General features: G+C 40.8%; 1 protein-coding gene across 8 annotated transcripts in view; it reads right to left on the reverse strand.

The window, feature by feature from the left end:
* RAPGEF2 (Rap guanine nucleotide exchange factor 2) overlaps nucleotides 1–16,084 on the reverse strand; it is a 144,721-nt gene that overhangs the window by 71,901 nt on the left and 56,736 nt on the right. For all 8 annotated transcript variants that reach the window (XM_072120461.1, XM_072120446.1, XM_072120453.1 and 5 more), the window contains exons 3-4: nucleotides 15,100–15,156; nucleotides 5,659–5,742 (exon numbers count right to left, since the gene is read on the reverse strand). In XM_072120461.1, the coding sequence (XP_071976562.1) occupies nucleotides 5,659–5,742; nucleotides 15,100–15,156 (141 nt within the window). The remainder of the gene's footprint in view (nucleotides 1–5,658; nucleotides 5,743–15,099; nucleotides 15,157–16,084) is intronic.

The raw sequence follows: 16,084 nt of genomic DNA on the forward strand, positions 1-16,084 counted from the left end.
TATGGTGAATGGCCTAATTAACCTAGTTGTAAATTTGGTTGCGACCCTTTTTAAAATGTGGAGCAAGGAATTTAGTGTTAATTAAGACAGATTATTATAGATATTTATAAAGATCTGTGCTCCAAAAAATCCTTTAAGGGAACCTACCACCACAAATCTACCTATAAAGGTAGATTGGGTGGTAGGTGGATCAATGGGACGTGAGGATAGCCCTTTTAAGGGCTAATCCTCACGTCCCCACACTTTTTTGTTAACTTTTATTAGACATATATTCAAATTTACTTATGCAGCTACTGGGGCGTGGAGTAGCCGCATTTGAGGTTACACGAGGCGGCTACTCCACGCCCCGGTAGCCTCTTTTCCCCTCCTACTCACCCATCTTCGTCGCACAGCTCCGCGTAGCTGTGGGCCCTCGTCCGGCGATCCTGCCGTCTGTGCATGCGCAGAAGAGCAGGCCCGCCCCTGCGCAGTCACTGCTCCGAAACAAGCGCGGGCCTGCTCTTCTGCGCATGCGCAGACGGCAGGATCGCCGGACGAGGGCGCGCAGCTACGCGGAGCTGCGCGACGAAGATGGGGGAGTAGGAGGGGAAAAGAGGCTACCGGGGCGTGGAGTAGCCGCCTCGTGTAACCTCAGATGCGGCTACTCCACGCCCCAGTAGCTGCATAAGTAAATTTGAATATATGTCTAATAAAAGTTAACAAAAAAGTGTGGGGACGTGAGGATTAGCCCTTAAAAGGGCTATCCTCACGTCCCATTGATCCACCTACCACCCAATCTACCTTTATAGGTAGATTTGTGGTGGTAGGTTCTCTTTAAAGGAAACTTACCATCTTCCTATCAAGGTAGATCAAATGGTAGGTTCCTACCCACACTGTATGTGGCTAATAGTAGATTTGTGTAGAACCTAAAAAAAAACTTACAGTATCTTATAATTATGCAAATTATCATCTGCAGCTATTCCACGCCCAAGTGGAGTGGGAGCAACAGGTACTCCATGCCCCAGTAGACGTGGCCAATCCCTCCTATCAACGCATTGTACGTGGCTAATCTGCGCGTCCCCACCATGCTCCTATCTGCTTTTTGGGAATTCTCATTGGGAAGCTGGAGTTCTATGCAGAACAACGGCATCACAAAGAAGATATGGTCCTGAGAATGTGAGCATAGGAAGGGGAGCGCTGGTAGGTGGGATGCCATTCTCGTCGTGAAGCTTCCCAACATGAATGCAGAAAAGAAGATAGGAGCTTGGCGGAGACACGCTACAATATGGGGATTAGCTCAGCAGTAGGAACCTACCATCTGATATACCTTGTTAGGTAGATCCCAGATAGTAGGTTAGTAGGAATCTCTTTCCCTAGAACTATACATCAATCTGCTCTGCTGTACCTGCTATGTAAACGTCAAATAGCATTTTCCTAATTACATATGGCAAGAAATATGGAGCTTCGACACTTGTGAATGTAAATATATTCATTTTTTCTCTGTTAGAGGAGCGGTTTAGCTATTTAGAAGCTGATCAGGCTTTTAGTGCCTTATGATAACCTGGATTGCCACACTTCTCTCTACACAGAGGTCAGTGACTTTCTTAGAACTTGAAAGGAACAAGTGAATATCTTTTTAGAAAGGAGGAACATGACCTTTTCTTTGAATAATGTGTGTGATGCGAAACAATTGGACCTTTTCTTTTAATAATGTGTGTGATGCGAAACAATTGGATATTTCAAGCCATCTTCTGTCAAGAAGATATGTAGTAGCTGTGATCCTCCTTTGGAGGACACATGTAATAATCCGTTCTTCATACCCAGACACGCTTCAGTCATGAGTCCACAGTGACCTCTTCATAGCTATGTGACACAACCATTTCTCATGGGTTCTCCTGCCGACTGATCTACAGTAACCAGTCAAAATCCCCTATACCCGCCATTGCCAGTCTCCGCATGTCATCCTCACTGATCCTTGAAAAAGCAACTTCCAGTAGGCGCCCCCTCCCCTATCTATTCAATCCCTGGTGTCCCACAGTGGCTCCTCTTCTCCTTGTGACTGGGAGACTTTTTTCCTCCAGCGTCCTCTTGTGTTTGTGATCTTTATAGAGTAGAGATACTAAAGTATTACCCACACCTCAGTATGAGATCTATACTAGTAGAAGCAGCTTCTACCTTCACATAGCATGGACAAACACTGGTCAAGGTCAATTATTACATCTAATTGGATCACAAGGACAATACAATATCATTGACATAACTGAACTTGTATTGCAAATTGGAGGCTATACCCATTTTATTGGTGACCAATGTTTCACTAGTCTAGCTAAGTCCCTGGACACACATTTGCACCCTTGGTTGAAAATAGCTGGTCATAACACTTGACAAACCTATGAAGGAAACAAAATGCACAAGTATGACCGGCTTTAAAGTGGTTTTCTCAAAGACGACTGACCCTATAGCCAATACTCTACTAAAACATAGAGTGACATCCGTCCCATGTAACTAGACCAAGCTTCCTAGGACTATTTAACAGAAGTAAATGGATAGGCAGAACATCTCTATCCACAAGGTATCCCCCTTAAATCCCTATAAACCTTATCCTAAAAATAGAAATCCCTCATTCTAGGAATCTGGGTTCACAAGTCCTAAAAACTGAACCACAAACTCGAAGTACAAAATGGAAAGAAATACCACCACAAAACCTGGCCCTATGGAGGATCACAGGGTGATGTACACGCCTCTGGACAGGATCTTATGGTCATGTATGTTAGAGCAGAACATCCTAAATATGCACATTATCGCCATCATCCGTAAGTTTCTTACTCCATAGTCCACAAACACTTAATTGCAGCTATATATACATAACCATTACCCAGAAACATCCATAAATCTATAAGCAGATGTTTATCCACATATTTGGCATGCCTCAATGTTGTAATTCACAATGTAACCATTGTGTAGGGAATGAGACCAGCATAACTAAAGACTAAAGTCTAGAGATAAACTCCCTAGAGACTGTACCCTTCCCCTAACATGTTCAGCTTAAAGGGAATGTGAGCTGGCATGTCATGATGCATCTGAGGATTTGGATGTGAACCCATCTATATGAAAGCGGTTCTCACAATTTATAATAAATGAAGGAATAGAATATAGATATCCAGGTTCCACACATTATGGCCAATATCGTTGAGAACAGTTCACAAAAGTGGACACAATTTACTTCCAAACTGAAAATATTAATACCATATCAATAGTAAAGGTTCATCACCTATGGGAAGAGGAGGGGGGAGTTATCATGTGGCAGCACTCCACAGATGAGCTGAGAAACAGAGAAAACCAATGAAACAGCTCCGCTCTCTGTGTAGTGGTCCCAACAGGTTACTGCAGATCAGCTATATAAATGGGAGATAAGATATAGTTACTCCCTTCGTACAACACACCAGAGGATGGAGCTACAGCTAATCTATGAAAGTTGTGGATTATGGACCTCACTATTTTGATCACTATCTTTAAATTGGTCATCAATATTTTAGCTCGAAAAAAAACCCTTTAAGCAAACAAAAAAAAACAAGGACAGTTTTTCTTTTAAAGGTTTCATCTTTTTGACCTTCAATTCATTTTCTTGTTATGAATCAAGCCCCACAGGGAAGTGATTCATGTTACTTAGTAGGATTGTGGGTGATTCATTCTGCACAGAAAGGGAAGGCCACTTACACCCTGAAGAACCTTGATACGGGGGCAGTCAGTACAAACACATAAAGCAAATAAAATAGTAACGAGTCACTACAGGGAGTGTAGCAAAGAGAAATAGTGAGGGAGGGATCTGCCCTCCATGCAGTACAATGACAACTAGAGCAAATGCCCTATCAATAATGCATTTACAATCCATAATCCTTTTGTATTTGGAGGTGAAGACAGGCAGGAAACTACTTTCATATGCAAAGTATCTTTACTTATTCGATAAGAGAACAGGGAAAAGACAGGTACCTGTTATATTATCGACACTGTCTAGACCTGCACTAAACTCTCCATCATTGCCTCAATCCACTACATTTTTTAGCCTTTTACAGGGAAACAAACAGCGTTTAGTCTATACCCTTGTGCCATATAGAGCACATTTTACAATTCCTTTATCTGAGACAGGAATAAATCTGCAATAAAATAGCTATATTTAAAAATAAATAAATATATATATATAAACGTTACAAAAGTGTTTGGCTTCGTTATAGTTTACCCATCAATGTGTTCATGCAATGTGATGGTTTGCAAAGATTTTTTTTTTCCAGTAATTAACTTCAACCTCCATGAACAACAAATACAGGAAAGTACAGAAATTATTTTATACCAGCATTTAGTAACCTGAATATCATAGAATACTCCTGCAGGTCTGGACAGATCCCATGACTTATTTAGCCAACGGGCCTAAAACTTTGCTGCTGTTGCTGCACATGGCGGCCTCACCTACTCCTACTGTAATTTGGCTTCGCCTCCTGTGAAGTGTGGGGAAAAAAAAGAAAGAAGCAAAGAAAAGCCAAATGTTGTTTTATCTCTTAGAAGTCTTCCTTTACCTCATCTTTCAAACTTTTCATGTGAGTTTTTGACAGGTGACAGGCTTGAAAGCCACAGCACAGGTCACTTGGAACAGCAGGTTTTAACAATAGCGTGTAGATAAGAGATGTTTAAAGTGGTTTACCATGTACATGAGAAAGGTGCAAAGAAGAAGGTAAAAGAAAAACAAAACAAATGCTTCAACTCTGGCTACCATATCCTGTGTCGCTTTGGTACTTCCTGCACCCGACAGGAAGTTCTGGAAGGTCAGGGCAGCTGCTTCATCCAATGGCTGGCCTTCTCAGAGACAGGATGCACCTCTGTTTCTCAGGGCACTTTACATGCTGTGTTATTCGCTGGTCCAAGGTGGGCCGTCATTGGATGAGGCGGGTCTTGTGACCATTTGGAACTTCTGACCAGCTGCAGGTTCAAAACCTTAAGTACTGGAGCAACGCAGGAACTGGAGGGGTGTAATTTTTTTTCCCCTTGGCCATGGCCCCATGAGATTGTTCCATATTCATGGAGAACCCTCTTAATTCTCATTCACAATCCTGCAAGTATATATTGTGGTTCAAATTGCTCCTTGTATGAACCCAGCCTTGATTATGTTTTCTAGCATAGAAACTGATGATATATCCATGCAATAAGTGCTCACTATTAGAATGGCAGGGGTCCAGTAACCAGCACCACCACTGATCAGCTCCTCTCAGCAGCAGACACTGAATAGAACAGAAAGCAGACAGCTCCGTTCTCTGTGAAGTGGTTGGTCTAGGCTACTGCAGATCAGCTTAGCTGCAGTAAATCTATTCAGCCACTACAGAGAGAATGGAGATATGTTCATTCTATTATTTGCTTATCAGAAGCTCAGCAGAGCTGATTTGTGGGTGTTGAACTCCCAAAAATGTAATATTAATTTAAAATTCGTAGTCCAAAAATCCCCTTTTCAAAGTTTGTTTGTGATTACCCAATCCCCCAGTCTCTACTAATAGGAAACACAGAGATATCTATTCATAGGTCTTTTTTAACAAAAATATGTTTAGCAATTTGTATATATTAAAATACACTGTGTAAATATATATGTCATACATTTATGAAATTATTATCCACGTGTATAGTGCATCCACCTACCTGCTCCTGGGGAGAAACATAGACTCTTTGATGAACACAGAACCAGACAGAAGGATATACCAGCAACTTCCAATATCATCTGGGCTGAAATAATAGAAAGAGAGATCACATTAACCAAACTGAATGATCAACACAGTTTAAATATAAATGGTCTCTAACCTACAGTAATCATATATTCTATAAGTGGCAATGTGAACATCAGGCAGCCATCCATGGTGTGGACATTAACAAGAAATGATGAAAAGTCGGATCTCTGACTTCTGAAACCACAGACAATTGCACAAGACTGGCTTTACCAAATGGAAAAAAACTCTAGACAGGAAGTGAAACAACCAAGTTATGTCTTTTTCTGCTTTTCCTAAGCTTTTAGTTTTAATTTTAGCATTTTTCTGAACTTTGCTTACAATTTAGCTGATGAGTAAAAATACAGAAAGTGTTAAGAAGTTTCAATAAGAAAAAGGAAGTAAAAATGAGGCAGAAACCCAGCAGATGCTAAAGACACACTTGAGTTTCTCTCCACCTTGTGGACATAGCCCTGCCTGGCCTGGTGACCAGGATGTGATACACTGAACAGTGTGGGTTTTGTCTATAGACAGACATGTTTCATGTCATCTGCTATGAAGGTGCCATTGTAATGTAGAATGGCCAATACGCATTTACTGACGTCACACCTGGACAAAAGGCCCATTGTGCGGCTACTGATAACAGGTTATGCAGGACAAAGAAAACCATCAGCAATAAAAACATAAACCCAATGTGCCAACATCTAGGTCCAGGAAGTTCTCATTTACCAATTATTTCTTAACACAACATGTAGCCAATACAAACCTCTCACAAAGACTGAAAACGTGTCCCATATCTTCATGATCATCATACAATACTGATGTCACACTCACAAGTCATACAAGGTTGCATTATGGGGAGGATAGAGAGACACTAAATATGAAAGGAAGTACAGAAAAAGAAGTAGTGAGTCTAGAAGTAACCTGCCGATGCGTCTTTATAGATTGCATTGGAAAAACCATTCCAGAAAGCATTAGCTTGTAGCCAGGAACACATGCTGTGCTCCACTGACACGTGACACGGCTGATACAAAGAGGATGACGACATCCATCAGACTATGTTCATCAGCCCACAAGCCTGTCATTAGCATCAAGTAGCGCTGTTCTGCTCATATGGAAAAAACTAAGATTACTAGACTAACCAAATGTTCACAAATACTATATTGTTAGGCTTGTCAAGAGGTCATAAAGGGGTTGTCCACTTTCAGCAAATTATTGATACAGTTTGTGTGATGAAAAACTATCCAATTCTTTAATATACTTTCTACATCAATTCAGACAAATAGGGATTGATTTCTTTTTAATGAGGTTTGATATAGAATGGAGTAAAATTACAGATGGAACACTAGAAGGACCTATGAGTTTCAGCACCAGTCACGTGAGACCATGACAAGCGCCACATACCAAAACGTGTAGGTCCTTTCGGCGTTCCATCTGTAATTTTACTCCAAATTTTATCCGACTTAAAGAGGAATTCAATCGATGTTTGCTGGATAATTATCATAGTACTCATGGCTTTGGGGTTTTCTTTGGCCACTAGATATACAATTCTGATACGAGTTTTGGACCTGGAAAGAGTTTGTTATTCTATATCAATTCTTCATGGTTTTCTAGATCTCTGCTTGCTGAGATTCTATAGGAATCTTCATTTCTTACTTCCTTAAATCCAACGGCAGCAGATCAGATTTAGGTAAGTGGGAAACAGGTAGCGGCCAAGTGGCACAAATCCCTTCAATTCTGGCCAAGAGTGGCCCCCCACCTATTGGTGTACGCACAGGTTACACTCAACAAATCACTAGAGAAACCAAAAGTATCCCCCCAAAAACAAGGTCGGAGGGAAGAAGGAGTAACCAGAAACCATTGTATGATCAACAGATAAAATACTTTTATTTGAACAATAACAATAAAATGACAAAAGATGGTATAAACAAATTGATACAGTAGATGACACAGAAAAAATAGCGTTCAGAAACCAAGGCAGTGATGGAAAATTAGTGTGTATAACATGATGGACTGTGGAACCCAAAATAGGGGGGGTAGGGAACCAGGGGAGGTACCACTTGACCATCACCAGGGGAGGTACCACTTGACCCACGTGCACCAATGTGTAAATTTCTATTGGCCGTTAGATCATTTATCTTACGGCCCTCAAACACCATGACGCCACCCCCAGACGAAGGCTCATTCCAGAGCCGAAACGCGCGTCGGGGCCAGCGTTTCAGTCCAGGCAGAGGAACATACTGTCACCCCATTGGTAAGGACCCTCTTCTATTATTGTGCAGGTTCCCACATTTTTGTATGAGCACTAGGCACGGTAGTCATTACCAGCCAGTACTTCAGTGGGTTCCCTACCCCCCCTATTTTGGGTTCCACAGTCCATCATGTTATACACACTAATTTTCCATCACTGCCTTGGTTTCTGAACGCTATTTTTTCTGTGTCATCTACTGTATCAATTTGTTTATACCATCTTTTGTCATTTTATTGTTATTGTTCAAATAAAAGTATTTTATCTGTTGATCATACAATGGTTTCTGGTTACTCCTTCTTCCCTCCGACCTTGTTTTTGGGGGGATACTTTTGATTTCTTACTTCCTGCAGATAAAAACTGGTCCCTGATCATGTGATGTCACACAGGTGCGCGGCTCGTTATAACACAGCTTTTATTACTTTTTGATACTAACGAGCCGTGCACCTGTATCCACTGGAAGTAAACAAAGCTTATAACATTACATTACACAAATAGTATCTATTAATTGCTCTGAGTGGACAACCCCTTTAAGAATGGATGTAGAGATTCAACAGAAAAGGGGTGGCATCTACACTTATGAATCGGGTTTATTAATTGTTCATGATATTACACAACACTTAACAGGATTATATAGTATGTTTTAGCATTTACATGCATGCTGCATTTTGTTCTATGTCTGGCAGGTGACCAAAAACGGAGCAGGTGTAGAAAATAGAATAATATTTTAGCAGCAAAGAGGAGTGTCATCTCTCCAGACAGGTCTGTTGTAATAAATAATGGTATTTTCATATTAAGAATTGTACATCACTTTTGTTTCTGTAAGCGTTTGGATTACGTGTGTCTATTGATGTGGTCCAGCTGTATGGATTGGCCCAGTCCAGTTTCACACACAGCAAACTTTATATCCAAAATACTAAGACATGTGCAAAAAGTGCTCTCCTCTAGGCTTTTTTTGTAATAGTCACTAGAGGTTCATCCATGTTAAATAAAACTTGCAGTAGTGGGGGTCCAATTTATTCCAGTGTGTTTGGGGATGGGGCACAGCTGCCACTACACCCCGACTACTGCCAAGCTGCGGCTCCTGGATATCCTTGGAATTTGAGCAAATATCAGCTCTTCATATCTTACAGAAAACAACAATGCTTGATTTACTGCAGTGCAGGGCTGGCACTGGTCCAGCACAACTTTGCCAAGTGCCTGCTTAATAGGAGGTATAATACACCTTTGGGAAGAGTGAAAAGGCAATAGAGCGGCCCTTCTGCAGAAGCCCTTTGCATTATTAAATATCCTTCTGGATGACTTTCATGTCGTCTCCTGGACGGGCAAAGGAGAAAGCAGAGAACTGTCAGACACAAGAATGCTGGCATCCCTCGCCCAGCCCTGCCCATTACCCTACTGCTCATCGCTTCTCAATAGGCACAGATATTTCTAGCACATTTGTACCACATTTTCTAACCACAAAATTAATACACATCTATAAAACTGGGGAAAAATAATATTATGGTCAGGGCCTGAATTCCTCTATGGCAGAAAAATGAAATTCACAACACAGATTTGAACAAAAGTATTGGATACGGAGATTCTAGAACAGGATCTCTACATGACTGCACATGAGTCACCTGTATGTATCCTGGAGGTAGCCATTTCCTAATTCATTGCCAAGGCCGGTCTTTTAAGGAAGTGGTAAAACGATTGAAGCATGAGGCAAAGAATTCTTCCATGTATCCCATACATACCATACATACCATAGCCTCCTCATGTAGGGAAGAGGGGTCAACCTTTACCAGTATGGAAGGTAAGAGGTCAGTGATCCATTGGGGGGCAAGAGTCATATAGATAATTCATGCACAGGATCCTGATGTCATTTTTAGTATGCTATATGTGCCTGCATTTTATATAACACTGCTGAATTCTTCACACATGACCATAGCTTTCTACTATGGGCAGCCAGCGAGTCACAATCCAGGGAGGTAACACACACCATGAAAAACCAGACTTATAACATATACAAATAGATCACAAGATGCTTTTCACCATTATTGTGATTAAAAAAAAGTTTACACACAACACCAAATAAATTGCAAACTAGATGTTTGTTTTTCCTCCCTTAAATATTATATGATAGAAACCGAACCATAAACTAACCACATAATGAGTCAGGGAGGAAGACGTGCCGACTCTATTACCTAATCCTATATGTCATACCCAGCCTGATGATGTCATTACAGGAAGCTAGTCACATCTATTCCTATAAAATATGTGCAACTTCCACGGGTACTATTGCATTAGAACAAGAAAACAAATAATCATATTGATCTACTCATCTACAGAGTAGTACTCAAAAGGGCCTTAGATGGTGGCGACATACAGACACGCCAGAAGATAAAGGGACCAATAAGACAGCATCGGACCACAACCTAAACACTCACCTTTAAGGGTAAGGTCGCAGCAAAGTATCCAAATGTAAGCAGCGAGGATTAAACTACTTGAACATTAACTATGTGAGAGCAAATCTTATTAAAGCTAATCTGACAAGCAGTATGGTGGCAAACTGCACGCACACAGCCCAGGACTTCTCTAGCGTCGTCTCGCACACCCGCAGGTGTGGTAGAGATTTTATCAGAAGATATAATAATATTTTCTATAAGTCCATTTCTAAACACGTTTATAGGTAAAATACATAAGAGAGGATGAAAGTCAAAAACCAGTAAATGAAATTAAATGGGGGGAAAACTGTGAGATCACTAGCAACAGCCTCAAATTAGAAGCCAAGAATTTACAGGGACCGAACCCGGTTCATATGTACCCATCATCTTACATCTATCAAACCATTTTCACCAGTCCCCTTGAATGTGATGGCCGGTGCAGAATGAAGTCAGTAAGCCAAACGTCCCGTAATCTATATAAACAGTTTTCCACCCTCCATATTGAGCTAATATTAAGTCACTTGGGTAGAATTATTAGAATTTTTTTTATCCATGTTGCTAAATGTCTGTTATGTGGCCTGTGGTAGGGACAGGATTTTGGGCTGTGGAATAGGTTTACTACTGTATATGAATCCAAATGAATACTGTAGTTGAAGTAAATTAGTCTTCAACTACTACTTCTTTCTCCAGTCTAATATGGAACATATTCAATGATTTCTGTAGATAGACTAAAGTTACTAGATCTATTAAACACACTGGGGGACATTTACATAAAGTGTCGGTGTCTGCATTGGCTTTGTTACCGATCTGCTCTCAGAAAGAAGATACACATTTACTAAATAAATAGGTTGGAGCTAATAAATAGCAGAACATGCGGTGAGAGCGCCACATAACAAAATGTCCCCCACTGACGATGTCATCAGGAGTGACAGAACAAAGTACCTGGGTATAATTAGGCCTGGATCAGTTCTATTCACATAATAAAATCCTAACAGGATTTTTATAATAATACTGCAAAGTAATTTTAAATTTATGGGGGGTAAAGGTCCATGGTGTTGAAGACCACAAACTGCAAGTAAATTACTTTTGTTATTTGGGGATATTGAGGCATAACAAGGAAAGACACAGATATCCATCCAATCATAATGTTAACATGTCTCTTGTACATGCATCTTGTAATGGTGTCAATGAATTTCAATGGGACTGTGCATACCTCTATGAATATACATGCGGCAGATAGTCTGTATAAAAAGCAGTCTGCAGCATTGGGTGGCATGACAGCAGGGATATAACATGACTATCCACAGGTTTCCTGTTCAATAAAAGCGGTGACAGACCCCATAGTTATCCCTTAGTGACGCCTCATACTGCAGCTATATACAATGAGGAGTGCTGGCCTCCCCACCCCGCTATATGTAACCCACGTCTCACAATTATATGTTTATTCTGCTAACAGGACCGGAGACGATGTGTCATATTAGAAGCGCCAGGGTAGGAGCCATGCCAACAACAAGGAACTCTGGAGAAATTGTTACTTCTTATGTACTAATTACATTGGCTTTATTCACTGCGGGTATATTATTACTTAGATGGTAACCAAGTTTTTCCGATCATGGAAAAATGATGGAAACATTCACTTGAAGTATAACCATGTCCTCTACTTCATCATGACTTAAATCACTGCAGAATTATACAAACATAAAAGTACTTAGTAATCTATCAGCAGAGTTCGGTTGCTTGCTGTATGGTATGCTGAATGTGTAATCTACACTTCCACCTGAGAAATTAGGGGCCGGATTATACAAAGAGACTGGTAAACAATTCATAGTGATAATACAGATTTATATACTGAGACCATTGTGTACTCGGCCACGGTAAGATTATGTACTTACGACAGGGAGCACTAATACAGGCAGTCCCCGGGTTAAGTACAAGATAGGTTCCATGGGTTGGTTCTTAAGTTGAATTTGTATGTAAGTTGGAATTGAATATTTTATAATTGTAGATCTAGACAAAATTTTTTTTTGCTACAGTGTCAATTGGAGTTTCAAAATGGTTTGCTGTAATGGGACCAAGGATGATCAATAAATCTTCACTACAGACACCTTACTCTTAATCACTGCAGCCTGGGACTAAAGTAAAGTATCCAGAGAGCTTCATCAGAGGTCAAAGTTGGCAGAGGGGTCAGTCTTTAACCAGGGTTCGTCTGTAAGTCAGGTGTCGTTAAGTAGGGGACCGCCTTAGTGGTCACCATCTCCCAAGAAAAGGCAGAGGTCACTTAGCAAATATGATGTGTCAGCTCTCCTAACTTCGGCCTCTTTCACACGAACGTACTCTCACACGAACCGTAGCGAAGGCGAGCATAGAGCCGCACGCTGGAGAGAGGAGGGCGAGCGCTGCCAGGGCGAGGCAAGGTGTCGGGCCGTACATACGGGAAAAGATAGAGCATGCCCTTTTTCCTGTGGACGGTACAGTGACATGTGTGGTCACTGTAGGAGTTTAAATAATGGCAAGAAAAAGCTTTTTGACATTTGGACGTCATTATCTGTTACAGGGTCCAAACCTATATCTAGGCAAGGGGTGGGGGGGCATTTGAACCTAGGATTTTCTTTTTTCATTATTTTTTTTCTACTATTTGTTTGCTGAAAGCTCCTACCATATTGCAGCACACAGAGAATTTGATCACAGATCATCATGTCAAGCATCGCAATGATCAAAGCCAATATAGCGGGGCCCAGGTCAGCGGCAGACCAAAGGTGTTCATGTTGGGTGCTGCATATAGCAGTAATCACCTTGTATGGAGAGGGCTCAGCCTGTGAGATGTACTCCCATAACGGACTTGTGACATAGTAATACGTCACAATTCATTACATGTAGATGTATATTTGACTAAGTTATTGCCTGCCTGTGCCTGGAAAATGGGACGCAAAAAAAAACAAAAGTAACACACATAAATTCCCTTAATATAGAACAGGAAAAATAAGACTATTGTATCAGTACAAGCAACCAGCCTGTGACTTAATAGATCGAGAAGCCACGTGGAGCTGGATTACAAAAGTGGGCACTGCTGAAGATACGTCTCTAGCTTGCCAAGGAGATAGCTGAAGGCAGACGTGACAAAATGCTGTCCACGTGAACCAAGCTCTCCGGAAAATACTATGTGTAATAAGATAAATGAGCGATTGTTGGATGTTCACGTGAACATGCAAGAAATATGCAGGAACAAACAGTCCGGCTGATTTACCTAAAATAAACGGATGTGTAATTAATAGACATAAGCCGGCAGTGCCAGGGACACACTGTACAAATCATGCCCCTTCTCCCTTTATATACTCACAATGTGACACAGAAGAGATCTGGCCACCCTGGGGAATTGATAAACCGTGTACAGCTACTCTTTGTGGTTTTAGCTTTCAGGCACAGATCCAAAGACTATGAGATCATTCATTTAGATAGATGTGAAACAGAATACCTTGCTAAAATGCTGATAAACATGGCGCTGCCACCTCTATCCATCCTCCTGCCATATTTCATACTTACAAGAGCTGGGACTGTAAGAAGATGTTATCAAACATGCAACTGCTAACAATTTCCTCTACAGATTTCTCTGCCAGCCCCTATGGAGTCATGAACTGTCTAGACCAGGACCATATGTGGATGTACAATGTCCCATACAAGGGCACTACACTGTAGGCAGTCAAAGGGTACAAAGCAGGCAAACCAGAGACCACAAATACTTTGGTGCCTACCCATCTGTGTCCATTACGAGAGATAAAAAAAGAGCAGATTTTATTAGCTTTCAGCTATTTTTTTTTTTTTTTTTTAAGAGTTGATCCTATTCTCACAATCAGTCCTAGTTTGAGGATAGGAGCCAGATAGAGCTTGCTGCACAGACTACCCCTGAAAATTATCAGGGCCTGTTCTATTCTTAGCCTTCACATATTGGAAATCATATTTTGTAAACAGGCTATAGGTTTATTTGATCCGTTTTTTTAAAGGTTTATTAGACACATTAGATCAGATGTAATAACTCCTGCACAATGGATTTTATTCAATGCTATCAGAGTACAGAGGGCTGAATACATAAGCACGCTACAGTTGAGTTTATTCCTTTGCAAATATCTGGAAAAGCTCATATAATTTCCTTTAAACTTTAAAAATACATTGTGTTTCTCCATCAGATGTCTACAAAATACAATTAAGGGTCAATGCACATGCCTGTATTGTGGGGCTGTGATCTGGCCAAGCAAATTGCAATCATCTACATGGAGCCAAAGTTTGAGGCTGAAACGTAGAGAAAAATGGGGATATGTTCAAGGCAAACCACTGTACGTATGCTGTATGTTTTGAAGGGGGGAGCTTTTAAATGTTCCTTTGGTTCTCTATAATCTCCAGTTAGGCCCCTGGGTGCTTCTTGTAAATGTACATTTAGTAATTCCTATGATGCCTCTAGTAGAAGTGGTAAGTATGATGACAGCGGTTAGATAAAAGCTGGAGACATTCCTGTGTGTCGTGTAGAATACTACGCTTCTATGTTCCCCACAAATACCTCACATTCCCCGCTTATCATTGTGGAGTGGGAATGTGCAGAACATGCATTCCTGGGACTTTACAATGAAGAAAAGTAATAAGAAAACAAATTCTGGCATCGAATATGACATCTGGCGAGTATCACAGGCAGAAGGGAAAACTTCACACTTACTAGAACAAGACTTCATTAGCCTCGTGTCTTTCATATCGGACAGTTTCACACATCAATCTGCAATAAAAGAAGACAGATTAACATCGTTGTAGGGGAGCCACATATTCAGTCTATGATACTGCTATATACAGAAATATCTCAGTATATACATAGTTATTCTAACTGTTTAGAGAAGAGGAAATAACAATAATCTTAGGCACATATAAAAAAATCATGTTGTAGGGACAGTACTCCATACAATCGAGTATTATCCAACCCGAGTATAAGCCATGGACCCTAATTTTACCACAAATAAGTGGTAAACTTATTGACTGGAGTATAAGCCTAGGGTAAAAGATGCATTAGTCACTGTCCTCCTCAGTAATGAAATCCCCCATGTGGACTTCCCCAGCAATGAGATCCCCTATGCAGCCTTCCCCAACAAAGAAATGCGCGCCCCTCCCTGCTCCCTTAAAGAAATCAACTAAAGCAGTCCTTTGCATAAAAAAAATAAACTTACATACTAACCTTTCCATGCTCCCCAAGGCTCCTCTTCATTCGTACATGGACACGAGTGATGAGGAGAAGGAAAAGGAGTCGCAGGGAGCATCGGGAGGCGAGGATGCAAGTTTTATTTTATTTTTTTATTAATACCCAAATGCCCTGAACTTGCTACATCATGGGGAGATATGAAGTAGTCAGCTAGGGACAGTTGGAGCAATACTGCACCATGCAGGTCATTTATGTGAGAATAGTCAGCAGCCATAAGAGGCACATGGGGGTCACCGAGGCAAAATACATTTTATTCATCATCATCAGGTCTCTCTAACCATTACCTGTTAGATCAGCTCACAAGGATCTACCCCAGCCTTTATCTAGTTTATTCACACGTTAATCATTCTAAAATCATCTTTTCTTTATTATGTAAAAGAGCCTGGGTACATGGATAGAAAAGGCGATGTCACCCCTGTTACTCCTCCCCCTGTCTGTGTGCAATGTATAGTAA

This window comes from Engystomops pustulosus, chromosome 1, assembly GCF_040894005.1.
Source record: "Engystomops pustulosus chromosome 1, aEngPut4.maternal, whole genome shotgun sequence".
NCBI classification, from domain to species: domain Eukaryota; kingdom Metazoa; phylum Chordata; class Amphibia; order Anura; family Leptodactylidae; genus Engystomops; species Engystomops pustulosus.